This window comes from Castanea sativa, chromosome 1 (genome assembly GCF_040712315.1).
Source record: "Castanea sativa cultivar Marrone di Chiusa Pesio chromosome 1, ASM4071231v1".
Classification (NCBI taxonomy): Eukaryota; Viridiplantae; Streptophyta; class Magnoliopsida; order Fagales; family Fagaceae; genus Castanea; species Castanea sativa.
This window is the reverse complement of record NC_134013.1, coordinates 44543485-44562133: the sequence shown is the minus strand read 5'-3', so window position 1 is coordinate 44562133 and position 18649 is coordinate 44543485. Positions and strand designations below refer to the sequence as shown.

At 35.6% G+C, this 18649-nt stretch overlaps 1 protein-coding gene across 6 annotated transcripts in view; it reads right to left on the bottom strand.

Annotated features, from left to right (window-relative positions):
* LOC142613485 (uncharacterized) overlaps positions 1-10688 on the bottom strand; it is a 36424-nt gene extending 25736 nt beyond the window's left edge. Inside the window, exons 1-2 of one of the 6 annotated variants that reach the window (XM_075785887.1) lie at positions 10465-10688; positions 94-1445 (exon numbers count right to left, since the gene is read on the bottom strand). In XM_075785887.1, the coding sequence (XP_075642002.1) occupies positions 94-1298 (1205 nt within the window). In that variant the 5' untranslated portion in view covers positions 1299-1445; positions 10465-10688. The remainder of the gene's footprint in view (positions 1-93; positions 1446-10464) is intronic. The other 5 variants (XM_075785866.1, XM_075785857.1, XM_075785850.1 and 2 more) reach the window with 5 other exon arrangements.
* Positions 10689-18649: the final 7961 nt, after the last annotated feature.

The window sequence follows — 18649 nt, the reverse complement described above, 5'->3', positions numbered from 1 at the left end:
ACGAAATGGAATATATGCTCAACGAAGTAAACTTTTTCTACAAAGCTATTTGCTTCAAAAAGTTGAGATCTGAAGATTAGTGAAAGAACATACTCAATTATTGCACCTGACCAGTCAGGAACTTCTGCTTGAAAACCTTTACCAGCCCGGACACCTGTCTTGTATGGTTCAGTGTCTCTTAACATCAACATAATTGGATTTGATTCACCTTTAGCTGATGCATGTCTACACCTGCCCATTTCACTAGCAATGCTTGGTGATTTTCTGGTATCTATTTCCTTTAGAATCTTACGCTTCTTTTTCAAACAAGAATAACAAAACCATTCATCAGTCGGTATTTTCTTCATATGCGGATTGAAGCAAGACACATGAAATGCCTCTTCACAAAGATCACAGATAAGCATGTTCAGTGTAGATTCTAAATGGCCACAAATCTTGCATGACCGGGAACAGCTGCCTCCACTACTAGTACCAGCATCTTCAGCAGAATCACAAGACTTCGTAGGCAAAACTCTTCCAACCAGCCCCTGGCTTCTGAGTATAGAAATGCATCTATCATTTTCTGAAAGTTGTCCCCCCTTGACCTCCGTAACCATTACACTTGATGAGGAGCATTCACCAGTGTCATCCACTTCAGTTGTCATGGAAGCTGAAACAAGTTCCAAATTTGATTTTGATGATGAGCAACTGTCATTCACACTGTCAACCTCTAAAATCTTTTGCATGGTATGTTTGAGTGCTGCATCAGAAACATGCCCTTCACCAACTGAACAGCCATTGATAGATTCTGACTTTAAAACATGGGACTCTTTATTGCATAAAAGAGGCACCATGAGGAGTGATCCAACAGTCCGACTTTCAGGCTCAACTTGAGAACCCACATGTTGCTCCTTGGCTGCCATGGAAGGTGCATCAGAACTTATGACCGAAAGGCAATCAGCACTTCTCTTTGTGTTTGCTGCAGCCTGAGGTGAAAGCATGTCGATTGAATTTCCACGTAGCTTCCTTCGCCTATATACAAAATTTGGTGCATAACTTTCAGACATTGTACTAACAGTTGATGGCTGCGCATAACTTCTTGGAAAATTTAAGGAACTTGGACTATCAGCATTCTCTTTTTCCTCTATCACTGATTCAGCTTTTCGGCACTGACCATGAGGGCATTTATCACAATTCGAACACATCTGCCAAGTTTCAGTGCCAGGCATCCAACCACATAAGATATCTTCTTTCCCACAATCACATACAAAAAAACGAGCAGCTTCAATTGAGCTGGCAAGAGAACTCTCCATCAACATTTCACCTAAGACAATTTTCTGGTATATGTTTCTTTTCCAACTCCCAAATGAAAACAATGATATGTGTGTTCTATATTTCAAAAATGAAAATTACATCTAACATAGGAAGCAGCCACAAAATATCCTCCATTTATCGCATCAATCTTCCTGGCCATTATTCCAAAAAATAAAATAAAAGCAAGAAAAGGAAAAAAGAATATGAGCGCAAAAAATTGTGGCCTCCTCGTAAATTATTTGTTTAAATCATACAAATTACATAAGAAATAAAAACTTCAATATATTGTGCTCCATCCCAATTTGTTTCTCTCTACTTTCCTTTATGGGATGTCCCATGATCAATTTCCACTTTCCAAAATTGATATGCAAATTTATACAACCTCTCTAACTACTTTTTACTATCTGAGTAGAATAGAATAAAACACCAAACAAACGGGTAATTTGGGAAAGTATAGCTTTTATTTATTAACATTTGAAAGCAATAAACATGTCCCCTAAAACAGTTGGGCTAACAAAGATAGACAAACACAATGGGATAGAGGAAATATATCTCAGACAATCTAAATTAGCACAGTTCAATTAGATGCCCATCTCACACCAAACAACTCAAAATTTTTTGATCTTGTAACAAGTAGATCCCAATTAATATCAACGAATGTTATTTAACGTTTACACCAAAATATTTTCCTAAATAAAATATTTTATCCATTATAATCAATACTCATTACTTGCCCAATCTTTATGTCTTGATTAACAAATCAGATAAAACTCATGCTCTAATTCTAGACACCTCACACCCATATTAAGAACTGCAACGATAGTGTCATTGGAACCATTGACAAGTAGAGGACAACTAGAAAAGAAGAATTAGACACAAAATTAATATGACCATAAGCAAATTCTCCAATGTATTTGTCAAGATTATGCCTTGGGCTGTAATCAAGCCAAGCTAAGCTGAGTATTGAATGTTTGAACTTGGCTTGAAAAGATTAACAATGTGGTCAAGATTAGCTAGAACTTGCTTATGATATTCAAACTTGAGTTTGTTAAAAATTCAACTAGCTTGAACTTGGCTTGCTTCGTTAGTCAATGATGCAGGAGTGGGAAGACAGATTTATTATATTTTATTTGATTTTATGTATCAAGGGAAATTTTGCAATTTCTTAATATTTTGGAATGGGCTATGCTAATAGTCCTTAGGTCTTACTTTAGCTTTATTTTAGTTTATTTATTTAGTTGGGTTTAGTAATAAAAGCCCAAGAGTCCAAGTCTTGTTAAGTTTTTGAAGATGCGTAATTCTACTAGGAATACGTATTAGACTTAAACTTAAAGGGTTGTAATGCTTTCTATTGAAGATGAAGAAGATAAATAAAATATTTTCAAGGTGATTGATGATGGGGTGCCTAAGCGACTTGCAAACTCAGGGACACGAGGTCTTAGGGAGCTTAAGGGGCTTATTTCTAATGTTAATTATGATGGTGTCTCTTCTAGGAGTAGGAGCAGAGCTTCTTCAACTGCTGTGGGGGTTGTTGGTAGTTTTAAATGACTCTACGACTACATTCTTGGAATGTAAGGGGGCTTAACAATCCCCGGAAGAGAGAGATTTGTAAGAATCTTCTAAAAAAGTGGAAGTGTGATATTGTATGTTTTTAAGAAACGAAAGTATCTTCTATCGACGTTGCTTTAGTTCGGAGTTTATGGGGTAGTCGTTTCATTGATTGGGCTGTTCTAAATGCTATTCAAACTTCGGGAGGGGTCTTGTTGATTTGGGATAAGACGGTTTTTGAAAAGATGGATGTAATTGTTGGATAGTTTTCTGTCAATGTCTTATTGAGAGGAGTGGTGGATGACTTTGTTTGGGCTTGTACAAGTGTGTATGGCCCCAATGACAATGGACAGCGGTCTATTTTGTAGGAGTTATCACAGGTGCATACCACATGGCCCATGGCATGGTGATTAGTAGGTGATTTCAATATTATCAGATACCCAAGTGAAAGGCTTGCTTGTGAGTCTTTTAGCCTTGCTATGTTTGTATTCTCAAATTTTATAGAGAGTAATTCTATAGTTAATTTACCATTAGAGGGGGCTTCCTTCACTTGGTTTAGAGATTCTGGTCTTCCCTCTGTGTCAAGAATTGACAGGGCTTTGGTTTCTCTAGATTGGGAGGAACATTTTGAGAATATATCCTAACGGGTGCTTCCTCGTGTTATTTTAGATCACTGCCCACTTTTGTTCGACGAGGTCGAAGTGCCTTTAAATTAGAAAATATGCGGTTGAAAGTTGAGGGTTTTGTTGATAGAGTTCAACAATGGTGGAATGGGTACAGTTTTGCTTGCTCTACAAGTTTTATTTTGGCACAAAAATTGAAGGCTCTGAAAGCAAATTTAAAAAAGTGGAACAAGGAGGAGTTTGGTGGTTTGGCTTTTAGAAAGAAGAATTTGCTAACTGAACTAATGGGTTTAGATGCTAGAGAGGAGTTAGTGTGAATAGATGAGGATCAGATTCGTCATATTCAACTCAAAGCAAACATAGAACAGTTGGCTTCTCTTGAGGAGAGTTCCTGAAGACAAAAGTCTCATGCCTTGTACGTGAAGGAGGGAAATAATAATACTCGTTTCTTTCATAGATTAGCAAACTCACATAGAAATGCTAGTCAAATTAAGAGGGTTAAGGTGGATGGTGTTCTTTATGAGGATGAGACTGATGTGCGCTCTCAGCTAGTTCTCTTCTATCAGGGGTTGTATGAGGAAACTGAGGTGGGGCGCCCTACTATAGATGGGTTAGATTTTGCATGTATTGAAGAGGATGAAAGGTTGCGTTAGAGAAGGAGTTCACGAAGGAGGAAGTCATCTAGGTCTTGAGGGAGATGGAGGGTGATAAAGCCCTGGTCCTGATGGTTTCACCATAGCTTTTTTTCACAAATGTTGGAGTGTTGTGAAAAAGGATGTCATGAATTTTTTTTTTTTTTCATCGACACTATGTTTGAATGTCTATGAATGCTTTGTTTCTCATTTTAATTCCTAAGAAGTGTAATGCTATTAACATTAAGGATTTTCGCCCTATTAGTTTGGTGGGTAGTGTGTACAAGTTGCTATCCAAGGTGTTGGCTAACAGGTTGAGGGCGGTTTTGGATAATCTCATCTCTGAGACTCAAAATTCATTTATTGGCGGAAGGCAGATTCTAGATTCAATGCTCATTGCAAATGAATGCCTAGATAATAGGTTAAAGAGCCGGTTACCAGGCGTGGTTTGCAAGCTTGATATTGAAAAGGCATACGACCATGTGAACTGGGAGGCCTTGTTTTATCTATTGGGCCGGATGGGAATTAGGTTGAAATGGAAAGGGTGGATTAAGGCTTGTGTTACTTTTGTCCATTTTCCAATCCTAGTAAATAGATCCCCTTAAGGTTTTTTGAAAACCTCTCATGGGTTGAGACAAGGTGACCCATTATCCCCACTTTTGTTTCTCTTGATAATGGAAGTTTTAAGCAGACTTTTAAGGAAGACAGAGGAGAGTAATCTTATTTGGGGTTTTCATGTGGGAGCAGTGAATTCTGTCGATGTGCATATTTCCCATTTGTTGTTTGCTGATGACACTATCTTATTTTGTGATGCTTCTAGGGAACAGATCCATAAGGTTGGCATTGTCTTGTTTTCAGGTTTTTACAAGTTTGAAGGTCATTGTTGGGAAAAGTGAGATTGTCCCTATTGGGGAGGTGAATTATCTAGATGCACTGGCTAATATTCTTCATTGTAGAGTGGGCAATTTGCCTATGATATATTTGGGGATGCCGTTGGGAACTTCTTTTAAGACAGCTTCAATTTGGAATCCTATTTTGGAGAAGATGGAGAAGAAACTATCAGGGTGGAAGCGTCTCTATTTATCTAATGGTGGTAGGCTCACATTACTAAACAGTACTCTCTCAAGTCTTCCAACGTACTCTCTATTTATCTCTTTTTACTATTCCTAAAGCTATGGCTGTTAGATTGAAAAATATTCAGAGGAATTTTCTTTGGGGGTCTTCCGGGGGGGGGGGGAGTTTCAAATACCCTTTGGTGGCTTGGGAAAAGGTGTGTTTACCTATCGAATTGGGTGGTTTGGGGATAAGAAGGGTGGTGTCGTTTAATCAAGCTTTATTAGGAAATGGTTGTAGAGGTAATGTCATGAAGTTACCCATCTTTGGCAAAGAGTTATTTTCACAAAATATGGTGAGAGTCAAGGGGGATGGAATACTAAAGTTCGCAGGAAGACTCATGGATGTGACCTTTGGAGAAGCATTCATGAAGGGTGGGAGAGCTTCTCTAAGAATTTGTTTTTTGTAGTGGGTGAAGGCACTCGTATCTGCTTCTAGCATGATAGGTGGATTGGTGATAATACCCTAAAAAATCTCTATCCTGAGCTTTGCGTGTTTAGCTGCCAAGGATGCTTGTATTTCTGAGGTTTTGTGGATTCCGGAAGGGGGTACTATTAGAGTGTGGGATTTAAGGTTTTATAAAGCTTTTGAAGACTAGGAGCTAGTTGCATCTTATTCTCTACTTCAGTTTATCCAAACTTGTATTCCTCGGGGTGATAGGAGAGATACTCTTTGTTGACGGCCCAAAGGTGATGATAAGTTTGACACCCAGTCTTACTATCATGCAATTCGAGGTACTCTGAATTCTTTGTTTCCTTGGAAGGGTATTTGGAAAGTTCCTAAGCATGTGGCTTTCTTTTTGTGGATAGCTGCTCATGATCGAATTCTCACTTTAGATAACCTCATGCTTAGGGGTCATCCTTTGACATCGATGTTGTATGTGTTGTAGTGATGGGGAGTCGGTGGACCACCTTCTTCTTCGTTGTCCTATTACACATACCTTATGGACTTTTATGCTTTAGGCTTTTGGTATTCATTGGGTTATGCCAGGATCGGTGGCGGGATTGTTATTTTGTTGGCATTAGCGGCTTGGCAAGCATAATTCGAACATTTGGAATTTGGTTTCAAGGTGCTTAATGTGGATTGTTTGGTTGGAACGAAATCGTCACTCCTTTGAAGAAACTGAGAAGACGTTGGATGAGATAAAAGTTTTATACCAACGTAGTATTTTTAAGTGGTCTCGTTGTTGGGGTTTTACTGATTATTGTTCTCTCTCTGAGTTTATGTCTTCTCTTAGATTAGTTTCCTGATTACCCTCTTTTTTTGCTGTTTGTTTTATCTTTTCTTGTTGTTCATCGTCATGAACAACTTGTAGTCTTCCTTATTTTTTACATTAATAATAGTTTCTCTAATTACCTATCAAAAAAAAAAAAAAATTAAGAGCTATGAAGCTTTCTTTTATGGTTTGTGTGATGCAAACTTCTTCAAGGTGTGATGCTTAGGAAGTCTAGGTGTGATACCTAGAAAGCTATCTTTTTCTTTAATTTTACTATTCTCGGTTACTGTTTACATCACTATTCACGCAACCCAAATTCTAATTGTTTTCCTTTGTTTCATCCCAAACCCTGCTAATCCTTGTCCCCTTTGAAAGCCCTACAATCCCTATTATTTTCCACCCTTTTCCCCACCAAAACCTAACCATAAACCCTCAAAACCTAAGTGCTACCAGATCTGCCAAGAAATTCTAAATCAGATTTTGTTGTTCCTCCTTGTCCTACGTTATTCAAGAGATCAAACTAAGCACTAGCTCAAGCTCAATCCTATAAACAAACTTTGTTCATGTAGAAAAATTCTGCTACAAAAAGAAATTCAAATTAATATAATAAAAGTCTAAATAAATAACTGTCTAAAGAGTATAAAATGCAAAAGTAATAGTTTCTACATAAAAAACTATAAATTAGTTGAGCTGAGCCACATGCTTAGATATTTTAAAGGTTTTACTAAATCCCATAACTAACCATATTAAAGAGCTTAAGGCTTCATTTAGGAGTTTATAAGCAAACGGAATAGAATGATCATAAGAGAATGGAATGGAATGATCATGAGAATGGAATGGAATATATTTAAGCAAGGGAAAGGAATGGAAAAGAATGGAATGGGACGAAATTAAGTGACCTTGATTAGATGTTTTAAAATAAATGAATGAAAATGAATGGAATGTAAGTAATCTTGTTTGGGAGTAATATAGAGGAAATGAAATGAATTCATTTTATGACAATATTACTATTAGACCTTTATTTTTAAAAAAATGATTCAATATATAGGGCTATTTTGGGAGTTTTAGTAAAAAATTCATTAAATATAATTTCATTCCCTCCCAATTTCGAGGGAATGAAAATTTAAGGTTTTAAGGGAATTGAGGGGAATAAGTGTTCCCTCCTACCCATTTTATTCCCTCCCACTTAAACTCTCAAACAAGGGAATAGACTTTCAATTCCCTCCATTAAAACTCCCAAACAAGGGAAATGAAGAATATTCTAAAATTATTATTTTCCATTCAATTCCATTCCCTCCTTCCAAACAAGAGCTAAGTCGAGCCTGGGCATGACTTGTTTAAATTCAATAGAATGTCTCCTAACAAACCCATTTATTTCCTAATCACTGCCCTTTTACCTTTTATCTTTAACTATAGCAAATTTCAAATTTCATAATATAAAATACCCACCCACCCCCCCCCCCCCAAAAAAAACTAATAATAATAATAATGGGGTCACTCCTAAATATTACTTTAAAAGAGATTAAAACCCTCATTTTACACTCTTTTTGTGGTTAAAATGGGTAAAATTTACATTACATGATAAATTTTCATCATTTCAACTTATTTTCTGTAAATGGTTGATTAATTTAGTTGTGTTCAGCTGTTTTCTATTCCCCGAATTTGTAAAAATGAATAAATAGACAAAAGGAAAGATAAAAATCTCGAAAAAAAAATTGTGAACACATTTTCAAGAATCATTCACACAATTTTTATTAGAAACAACTTTAAAAAAAAGTAATATTTATTTTTCTTTCCTGTTAAGGAGAAACAAAATTGCTAAAAACAGTGTGTTCCCAATTTTATTTTATTTTTTGGCTTGGTCAATTTAGCCCAAAGGGCTTTTTTATTTTGAAAAGTAAATATCTCGTTGATTAAATGTTTAAGGGCATTACCCAAGTATACAACGCGTATACAAAAGGTTCATCAACATACAACTATGAAACATCTCAGGCAAATTGGCAAAAGAGAATATATTGGAAAAATTCATCCAGTCAAATAAACTAAATAAAAACTACATATCGTATACAGATTTCAAAATTCTAGCATTTCTCTCTCTCCAAATGCACCACATGAAACAATGCGGGATCACGTCCCAAATTGCTACATCACTGCATCTACCAAAATTGCCTTGCCAAGCTGCTAAACGCTACACAACCCCCTTTGGCATACCCCATTGAACCACAAAACGATAAAACACCATGCTCCAAAGCTTTCAAGTTTTTCATATATGATACATATTAGCCCATGTCCACCGTGCAACCTAGGATTCATAAGATGTATCTAGATGTGTATGATGGGTATTGGTATACGGTCACAAAATAATCTCCTGAAAATTTTTTGTGCTTCTTTAATATTAGGAAATATGGCTCATTACCTATCCCAAAAATGAGGCCACAAATGATGACCATCAAATATGGTTCTAAGCTTACAAGTCCATCTTCTTACCCCTAAATCTACCCTTTTGGACCTTTTTTCGCAAATCATTCAATTAGGACCGGCATCAGTTAAACAATGGCTTTGAGGAGTTTTAATCAAGCTCTATTAACTACTAGGGAAGTGGTTATGGCATTTTGGGATAGATGCAACACATCTATGGAGACAAGTGATTGATATGAAATATGGGGAGGACTCATCCAAAAAAAAATGAAATATGGGGGAGGAATGTGGCGGCTGAACTTCAAGCTCAGTGAGAGCACCTCATGGGTTTTGGAGTATTTGCGTAGGATGGGACACCTTTCAGTAAAATTTGTCTTTTGAGTTGGGAGACGGCACTTGTTTAAGGTTCATCCACGATGTTTGGTGTAGAAATCATTCTCTAAAAGAGTTGTACCCTGGCTTGTATGCTTGTTTGCTTGATCAAAATGCATCAATCCATTCAATCATGGAGATTCAGGTAGGTGGGAAGGCCAAATCTGGAATTTACAGAGGTTTTCATGATTGGGAGTTGGAGTCAGTAGGTTCTTTCTAAGACCTTCTAGGAGGGAGGGTGTGACAATATGTAATGGATATTGAAAGAGAGCAGAGCATTCAGTGTTCGCCCTTGTTATGAGGCTCTCCATGCTGCATCAAATAACTCTTTCCCATGGAAGAGTGTTTGTGTGTTAATGCTCCCAAGAGGGTCTCTTTTTGTAATTCAGCTAACCATTTTTCAAAAAACTCACATCTAATTATCTATTTTATACGCCATTTCATTAAAATATCAATATTTATTGATTTTTTTAATCATTTCTCTCTCTTCACACCCAACAATCACCATCCACTTTCTTCCTTCACCCTCGAGAAATGCATAGAAATAATAAAATAAAAAATCATTTTGCATAAGCTATAATGACTTGTATATTTTCACAAGCACTATAGCAAACTTCTATTTTGCATAACTAGTTCAAAATTTGATATGGGTGATTTTTGGGCTTCATTTGCTATATTTTGGGCTTTATGATATTTTACATGAGTTGGTGCGAATGCTCTTATCAGTTGGGTGGTGTTCTCTATGATTTATGGAGTTAGTGTTTAGAACTTTTGGGATTCCTTGGGAAGGGTGATTGATCTTTTGTTTGAATGGAGGAATTGGTTTGGGAGACACTCTTCGGCGATCTGGAACACCATTCATTCCGCTATGTTTGATTATGGAAAGAGAGAATTTCTACAAACAAATCAACTGGAGCACTCTATTATTTGATTGGTCTCAGAGTATACAAAATCACTTCTTCTTTGTGCATAATTTTTTTGTAATTCTTTTACGTTACAGAGTGCTCATCATCAGGATGAGCATGACATAATCTATTTCATTAAACAATTTTTTTTTTTAAAAGGCATATTTTTTAATTAATCTATTGTCAAGATTACAGCCAATTAAGGCCCAAGAAAGCACGTACACGGCAATTTGCCTATCGTGCCCGTGTCGTAAGGGTACGCCTTGGGCACGGCTGCACGCGTATCCTTCCAGGCCGGGACACGGCGAGAAGAGGAAAAAAAATTAAAAATTAAAAATCCTAACCTGAAACGCTGCTTTTTGAGAGTATCCCTTGCACCCAAAATCAGTTTCCTCTCTCTCGATCTCTCTCCTTCTCTCAGGATCACTCTCTAACGCCGACTTCCTTTGCCTCTTCTTCTTCTTCTTCTTCTTCTTTGGGAGAGCTGTCGGGTATCTTCTTCCCTCTTCCGTTTTTTCTTCTTCCTTTTCTAAATATGCGCTTACTTGTTTAATATTTTACAGTTTTCCCCTTTTGCCCCACTCGGGAATTGGCATGGCAATGGGTGTTTTAATTTTATTTTTTATTTTTTGAGCATGTACCTGTGTTTATGTTAATATTTTTTTTTTTTTTCTTTTTAAGGAAACTAGAAACTTTCATTACTTAAAAAAAGAAATTACATTATGATAAAGAGCTTGTTCTAAGAAACAAAGATTCTCTTCCATCTAAACTAAAAAATCAACAATGTTACAAGCATGTTTAACTAAAAGGTGAGCAGGTTTATTCTCTTACATCTCACATGAGAAAACCTAATATTAGGAACTTATCTTTAAGATAGGCTCGATTGAGATTTCTGAAGTCCACGCAACACCGTATCTGTCCATTTTTCTTCTTCATGGGTACAATATTGGATAACCACCTTGGATATCGAACTTTCTTTAGACGAGGCCCGTTCATCATAAAACATGGTTTCGACTAAATGGGTTTCTACTTGCTCAAAGGGGGATGGGTTTACTACAATCCATCTGTTTCACTCCTTGGCCTGCTTGCTCGAAGGGGGATGGGTTTCTATTATCCATTTTTCTAATGGTATGTCCAATTCTTTTGGTGTGCATGGTATGGGCAGAGGCTCTCATACTCCCTCCCTTCTGACTTCTTCCTCTTCTTGTTAGTGGATACTATCTTGGCTTGCGGGGTGGACTTTCGCTCCTTGAGCATATCAAAACTGGGCCTGACTGATAAGGCCGTCTTTCAGGCCTTCTATAATAATTGAGCAAATTGGGAAATCTCCAAGTTTTCAAGGACAGCCCGATATTCCAAAATCATGTTCCCCATACACATCTCCACCAGCTTCCTTTCTTTGTAGTGGTCATAGCAGTTAAGAGCTGTGTCTTTGAACCTCTTGATGTATTCCATGAGGTCCACTCCGCTCCTTTGCTTTGTTCCTTGCAAGGTTGCAAGTGTCACAGTTTTTTCCCCATGAAAGTATTTGCCACAAAAAACCTTCACCATGTCATCCCACATTGGGATGGACCTTGGCTTCAAGCCAATATACCAAGTGTAGGCCCCGGTCACATAGGGATTTTGAAAACTCCCATAGGCACAGATCCTTATCTACTACGTAAGGGCCCAAAGAGCCTATGAACTTGCTCACGTGTTCAATGGCACTCCCTATTTTTGCCATCATACTGTGCGAAAGTTCACGGCTCATATCTATCAAGATATGGCTTGCTGAGTATCCTTAGGGGATATGGTGGTCTTCTTGAATAAAATCTCTCTTTTGGCGCCTTGGCCTTCTCTTACTCTTGTAATGCTGCTATGTCAGCCATCGTGACAAAGTGCTATTCCGTATTCTGTGGGCCACTGCCCACAAAAGTCTCTTCCTTTTTTGTCACACGTTCAGGATCATGTTAACTCCCTTTCTTTTTAGCCTTATCCACCTTTAGTTGGTGGATCTCTTCCATTAGCTATTGTTGGGAATGCTGCACTAACTGCAACACCTTGATAAAGAAGTTAGTGTTGTCACCGAGATTACTTTGCTATTGTCGTAACTCAGCTCCCACTCCATTGGCACCCTTTGCTTGGTTGGGTTGGTGCAGAGTGGCTAGCCATGATTCCGCCTGCAATGGTACTACACTCATGAGTTAGGCTCACCCAATGTTGAGACAACTCGATGAGAACACCGCGGGCTAAGTGTGAGGTGGGGTCGTAACTGAACAACAATTACAGCAAAAATATACTATAGCTGAATATCATAATAATGCGATAAAATAAAGTCATAGCAAACAACTAATGTCGCAAATAAAATAAATAGAGTTACAGCAAATTAACTGATACAACAAATAGAAAAAGAAAAGAAATACTACAACAAGACATAACACTATACCAAAACCAATGACATTAGTACTGTCAACACAAACTAAAAGGGACTATCGCAAGATATCCAGTAGTGCAATAAGGATAGCCTTGTTTTCCCCAATCTTGGGCCAGGCTGTTTAGCAAGAACTAATCCAAAAATGGACCCACTCCCTAACATGGGTAACCTCAATGCAAGTTCCTGCTATAGAAATTACTTGTTCTGGAAAGAAGACCTGAATGGTTTTGGGTTCCAGTTTATAGGTCAAAGAGAATGGGAATGTCAAAGGGAGAGAAAAGTAGATCTATTGATGCATGCCTCTATTTCTGCCATAAATTACCACTTAGCTTTCTTACTCTTCCTATGTTTTTCTTTCTTTCTCTGTATATCCCTCTGTATTTGTGTCTATTCATGGCAACCGCTCTTCTTTTTATACTGCTTGAAATTATGGGATTTCCTCCTTTTGTCCCTAAGGTTGTACCAACTATTTTTGGTTTCTTGTGGGCATCTCTCCAAGATTGTCCACTAACCTGTTGGTTGCCCGGCCACTACCTTTGCTCAGAGTGTGCTTGCCACACCACTCTCCATTATCAAATAAAATCTCTTGTTTTGTTTCACCTCACTACCTTGCCTTCCCCAAATGAATAAGGGTTGAAGGCTCTCTACACCTACTCCTCCAACATACATCAAGTGGTCCAAGTCTATATTTACCTCTTTTGGGAGAAATGTCATCTCAGTAAAGCATTTTTCCGAAAGGAGCCTCAGCAAGAACCCTAAAATAGACCTCTTTTCTCCCTACCACCAAACCTCACCCCTTGAATCCCTTGACCAAGGGCCCACCTCCCATGTATTGGCTAGGTACACGTAGGTGGTGCCCTGAGCCTTGTGCAAGTGTCACTACCATCTACATTTGCCTTCTTTCATTCTTATGTCATTTCTATAGCTACTACATCATATTCTTCTACTATGTGTATTAGGTAATGTTTGTCTTCTATGGCGTGAGGGATGTGTGGGCGTTTGGGCTTGCATTACCTTCTTTCATTCCTCTATAGACTAGGCATTGTCCAGACAAAAGTCTCTGCCCATACAGCCTATTTGGTTTCTACTTCTACCATTCCTCTTTCTTTCCATGGGCCTGTTGACCATGTTGGCCCATTGGACTTGTTACCTTTTTCCTTGGGCTTTCTCGGCCCTTTTACTTTATCGTTACCTCATGGGCCTTCTGGCTATCATTCCTACCATGTTGGCCCATTAGGCTTCCTTGGGTCATTTACTTTGTCTTTACCTCTTATTCCTCCCATGAGCTTGCTAGCTTGCTAGCTGTCATTCCTACCATGTTGGGCCATTGGGCTTGCTACCCCTTTTCTTAGGTTTCCTTGGCCCATTTACTTTATCTTTACATCTTATTCCTTCCATGGCTCTGCTGGCTGTTATTTCTACCATGTTGGCCCATTGGATTTAATAACTTGCTTTTATCATTCATATTTCTCTTTCCTTCCACCTCCCTTATTGTTAGGCTTCTTCTATTATTGGGCTTTTAATCAAAAGTGGGCATCAACACCATGATAATTATATGATTTTGTTGTTTGTGGACCGTGTAAACATTAAGGATCAATTTAATTTAAATGGAAAGCAACAATTTCTCCAACTCCACCAAGGTTTTTTTTGTCTAATGTTTTCCCCATAATTTCTAGCATCATAATTTAATTGAGACTTTTTTAATAATTACAATATGGTTATTTCACAAGATATGTATGTCTTTTTTTGTCTTATATTGATTTTAATTTCTTTTAAATAATTGTAGCAATGAACAGAGTGAAAATATTTAACATTAGCTAACTATCCATTAGTGATTAGTCTATATTATATTATATACTCTATATAAAAACAGAAGCCTTTTCCTACAAGTAAGGAGATGTTGCCATGTAGGAAAAAATTTCCTCTAAAAAACTTACACGTATCCAGTTTAAAAGGTTTGAAAGATCGATCATTACGTGGATTGAAAGCCCATTACACCGTATAAGGGAAAAATAAAATAAAAACCCAAAATGTGGTTTAGAGAGAGATACGTTGCAGAAAGACAAGGAGAACCGAAGAAAGAGAACAATAGAGAGAGAGAGAGAGAGAGAGATTCGGTCTGTCATAGATGGTGGAGAGTGAAAAATCTAAGAAGACAGTTAGGCATTTGCCACCATCAGACCACCGTACCCTCCACTGGTATAGTTTCTGTTTTTTGGTAATGAAGGTCAGCATACTCCTTTCCTCTTCAAAAACTATTTTTGTAGTTTGAAAGATATAACTCCTCACCATTGCTTTTCCTATTCGAATTAGAATCTTAAATCTTCAATATATTTATGTTTTTGAATTCAAAATTGGCAATTCCCCTTACTTAATTTTCTAGGGTTCTTCTTTTTCCCCTTTTTTTTAAAATAATAGATGGGTTGATTCTTTTTTTTTTGGATGCTTTGGTCTCAAATTATGCCTATATATATATATATATTGTGGTAACATAGGGATTTTGCCCTTTATTTATTGTGGTTAAAAGTCAAAATTCACCTTGGATTATTTAAAATCTGAATGTATTAGACGAACAACTTAATTTTTAATACACAATTTGTTTTATAAAATTACTGATTGATCTTTTGTTTTATTCTAAAATTCTTAATGCATGGAGGTGGAAGGGAAATAAGGAGCATGGTCTTACAGGTTATTATGATATACCATTTTATGGTAGACATTGTATATGTTCGTATTTTAATAGAGAGAGTTTATTACGTTATATTGTATTATGTTAGACACCGTTTAGCTAAACACAAAAGGATTCATTGAGAAAAAAAAAAGATCAATGGAGAGAAAGAGAGAGAAATTTGTGGGCAGGCACTTCTGTTGCTCTCCATATACCAAAAAAATGGCCTCCCTCGACTGTCATATAGATGGAACTGCTACAGGTAAAGTTTTTTTTATTTATTAATTTTTAAACTATGCCATAACTTGATTGTTATATTTAGTGGTTTGGTTGGACAGGTTTGGATTTATGTATTTGAGTTAGATTTGGATTTGGCTACGGTAATTGGGTTGAAATTGTTTTTTATTTAGCGTATTTGTTTTAGATTGATTTTGGTAATTTTTTGAAGGGAGTATTTTTGAATTCCTGTCTTCTAAAATCTGAATTCTAATTTGTGATTTCTTTTATTGATTTTTTTTTTTTTGTAATGAGCATTTTTAAATTCATGTCTTTGTTTTTTTTGTTAAATTCCTTATTCAAAATCTTGGTTTCTCTATTTGTGTTTGCCTTTTGTTGGAGCCTCCAAAATTTGTGGAATTATAAGGGTGTGGACATCAGTTATTTTTATTGGCATAGACCTATTAATGTTCCTTAGTTTTTTTTTTTTGATACCTCATTAGTTCTTTCTTTGTTTTAGAGTTATAATTGAATTTCAACTTATGGTGTCTACTGTTTATGTGTTATTAGACAACAAACTTTATGTTTGTGTTATTAATATTTCAATCTACGCAGAGAGCAAAGAGTAGGGAGGTGATGAGATATGAGAAAATGAGAAGTGTTACCAATTCAAACCATATTATAATGTTTGCTTTAACTTCTTTGGTGGTATCTCTTTCATCTTTCTTTGCTATAATTTAAAAAACTTACTTACCCTGTCATTTTATTGCAATAAAGATTTACTAAGTTCCATGTCAAGTATGACACTTGGGTATTTTGCAATAAGATTTGTTGGATAAAACTGACAGTTTAGGATGGCTTGATTTTCATTCTGTTTATCTCTTACTTTGTATTAAATTTTGTCCATTGATGTATTTAGTGTTAGGATTAGTGCCCTTAAATCCTATTGTATAATACTATATATGATATTATGTATGACATTATGTATGATATGATGTATGACTTAATATTGTGATTAATAAAATTGTTTTATTTTTATATAAAATAATAGTAACATGAATATTTAGACATTATCATATAGTTCATGAGATGCATAGTATGTGATTTATGTAAAAAGTCACAGAAGATATAAATCACAAATTCTTCGTAAATTCAGAATTATAGTTCGTAGTCAGTTATGAAATTGAGCATTTCATCTGCGAAGACTATAACATATCAACTAAAATGATTTGTTTTGATCATGGGAGTGTAGACTTCTAGTTGATATGTTTTAAGAGTTAAGACATATTGAACTGGACTACTATGAGATTTATTATTCTCCTAATGACTGTCAAATGAATAATAAATCTCATGACTTTTATTTACATGAACTCTTAATCTTGAGAGGATAATGGACCTGATCATGAAATTTAGGTTGCTTTGATATATCAGAAGTGAGATCTAAAGTAACGGTCAAAACCTCAGTATGTTGGGCAGTCACATTTTGTGTTGATAGAACATATATTCTTAAAATGAAATTCATATATTCTTAAGATGAAATTCATAATTTCTTAATCGAGTTATAAAATATTCCCTTAAGATAAGTTTAATGGGTTCAGTTATTCAGAGAGTTAGACCTAACCACTTTGTGAAGAAGTTACTAAAGTATATATTTATGAAATTGGATCTTATAAATATATGATGAATAACTTTAAAGGATTAAACCGGGTACTTAAGGATAAGATGTAGTAATTTACAAAATGACAGTCTACATTCATAATTGTATTACTATGAATATTTTATGAAGATGTTGCATGTATAATAAAGTCTTGGAATATAATTTATAAATAAGACCTAGAGTGCAACTATATTTATATAGTAGTATTAAATATAGTTAATGATAACTTTGAACTTGTCAAGAGTTGACAGAAAAGCCCAAGACCCATTGGAGCTAGTGTCTTATTGGTAATTTTTGGTCCCACTCTAAGCCACATACTAAAGCCCAATTGGAAATGCCTAAAAGACTAGCACAATTAGATAATCAATTATAAGGAGAGAAACATACAAAATTTTAATGTGTGAAAAAGAGATACATCGTTGTGAAATGGTGTGTATGTGAGAGTGAGACACTCTATTATTCTCCCTTCAAAACTGATTGAGAGACCATACTTCTTGGGCGTAAAGTGGAATTAGAGTGAAGCTTAAAAGTATTCCCGAGTACTTTTGATTCTTGTTTTGAATTTCACCGCACCAAAATACGCTCTCTTGTTCTTGAATTTTGAAATTTACATAGTACATGATATCAATTGCGAATGAAGTGGATCTGTTAATTTTCCGCTGTGTACATGCATACTTCCATCATTTAGGTTTGAGTTGGCTCTATTTTGAATATTTTAGTAAGCTTTTACTTCAATTTTTTTTAAAGATTTTCCTCAACATGGCATTTTTTTATTAAGTCTTTTGTACTATTTTGAATATTTTAGTAAGCTTTTTCTTCCATTTTTTTTTAAAATTTTCCTCAAAATAGCATTTTTTTTTATAAGTCTTTTGTCTATATTATCCACAATTACTTTTCCTTAGCATCTAAATTTTTTAATATCTATATTTTGTAATTTTGTAAATGGAAGCTTTTCCTATTTGAATTAGCACCTGCCTTTTCCCTACTTAATAGGCTAGGGTGGTTCTTCCTTGATTATTTTGTTAATTGATGACTTTATTCTATTTCTATGGATTCTTTTGTTTCAATTTATCATCTCTGTCTTTTTTTTTTTTTGGTGTTTTGCCCTTGAAATTTTGTATTTAAAAGTCAATTTCTCCTTGGAAGGTTTTATATTTGAATAATAGAGTGTAAAAGAATTTATGATTTTATCTAAGTTAAGTAATGGTTTTTAAAAATAAATTAAATTGTTTAGTTTTGATTTATGATTAAAAAAAAAGTAGCCAATTGAATGTTAAACATTGTGTAATTGCAAATTTTGGATTATTTACTAAACATGGTTGTATTGTTTACACATTAATTTTTAGAATATTTTGTGGAACTTTAAAATTATCTTTGTTTAAAAAAAATTATAATATGGGAAAAATCTTCCACTTTTTTGCAAGATTACTATGTTTGCTTCAGCTTCTTCTGTAGTCCTTTTCATCATTTTCCTTGTAAATTAAAAATCATTCTTACCCCATCAATTTGCTGAAACACAGATTTATAGCATTTTCTATCAAATACGATACTTGGGTATTCTGCAAGAAGAGTTGA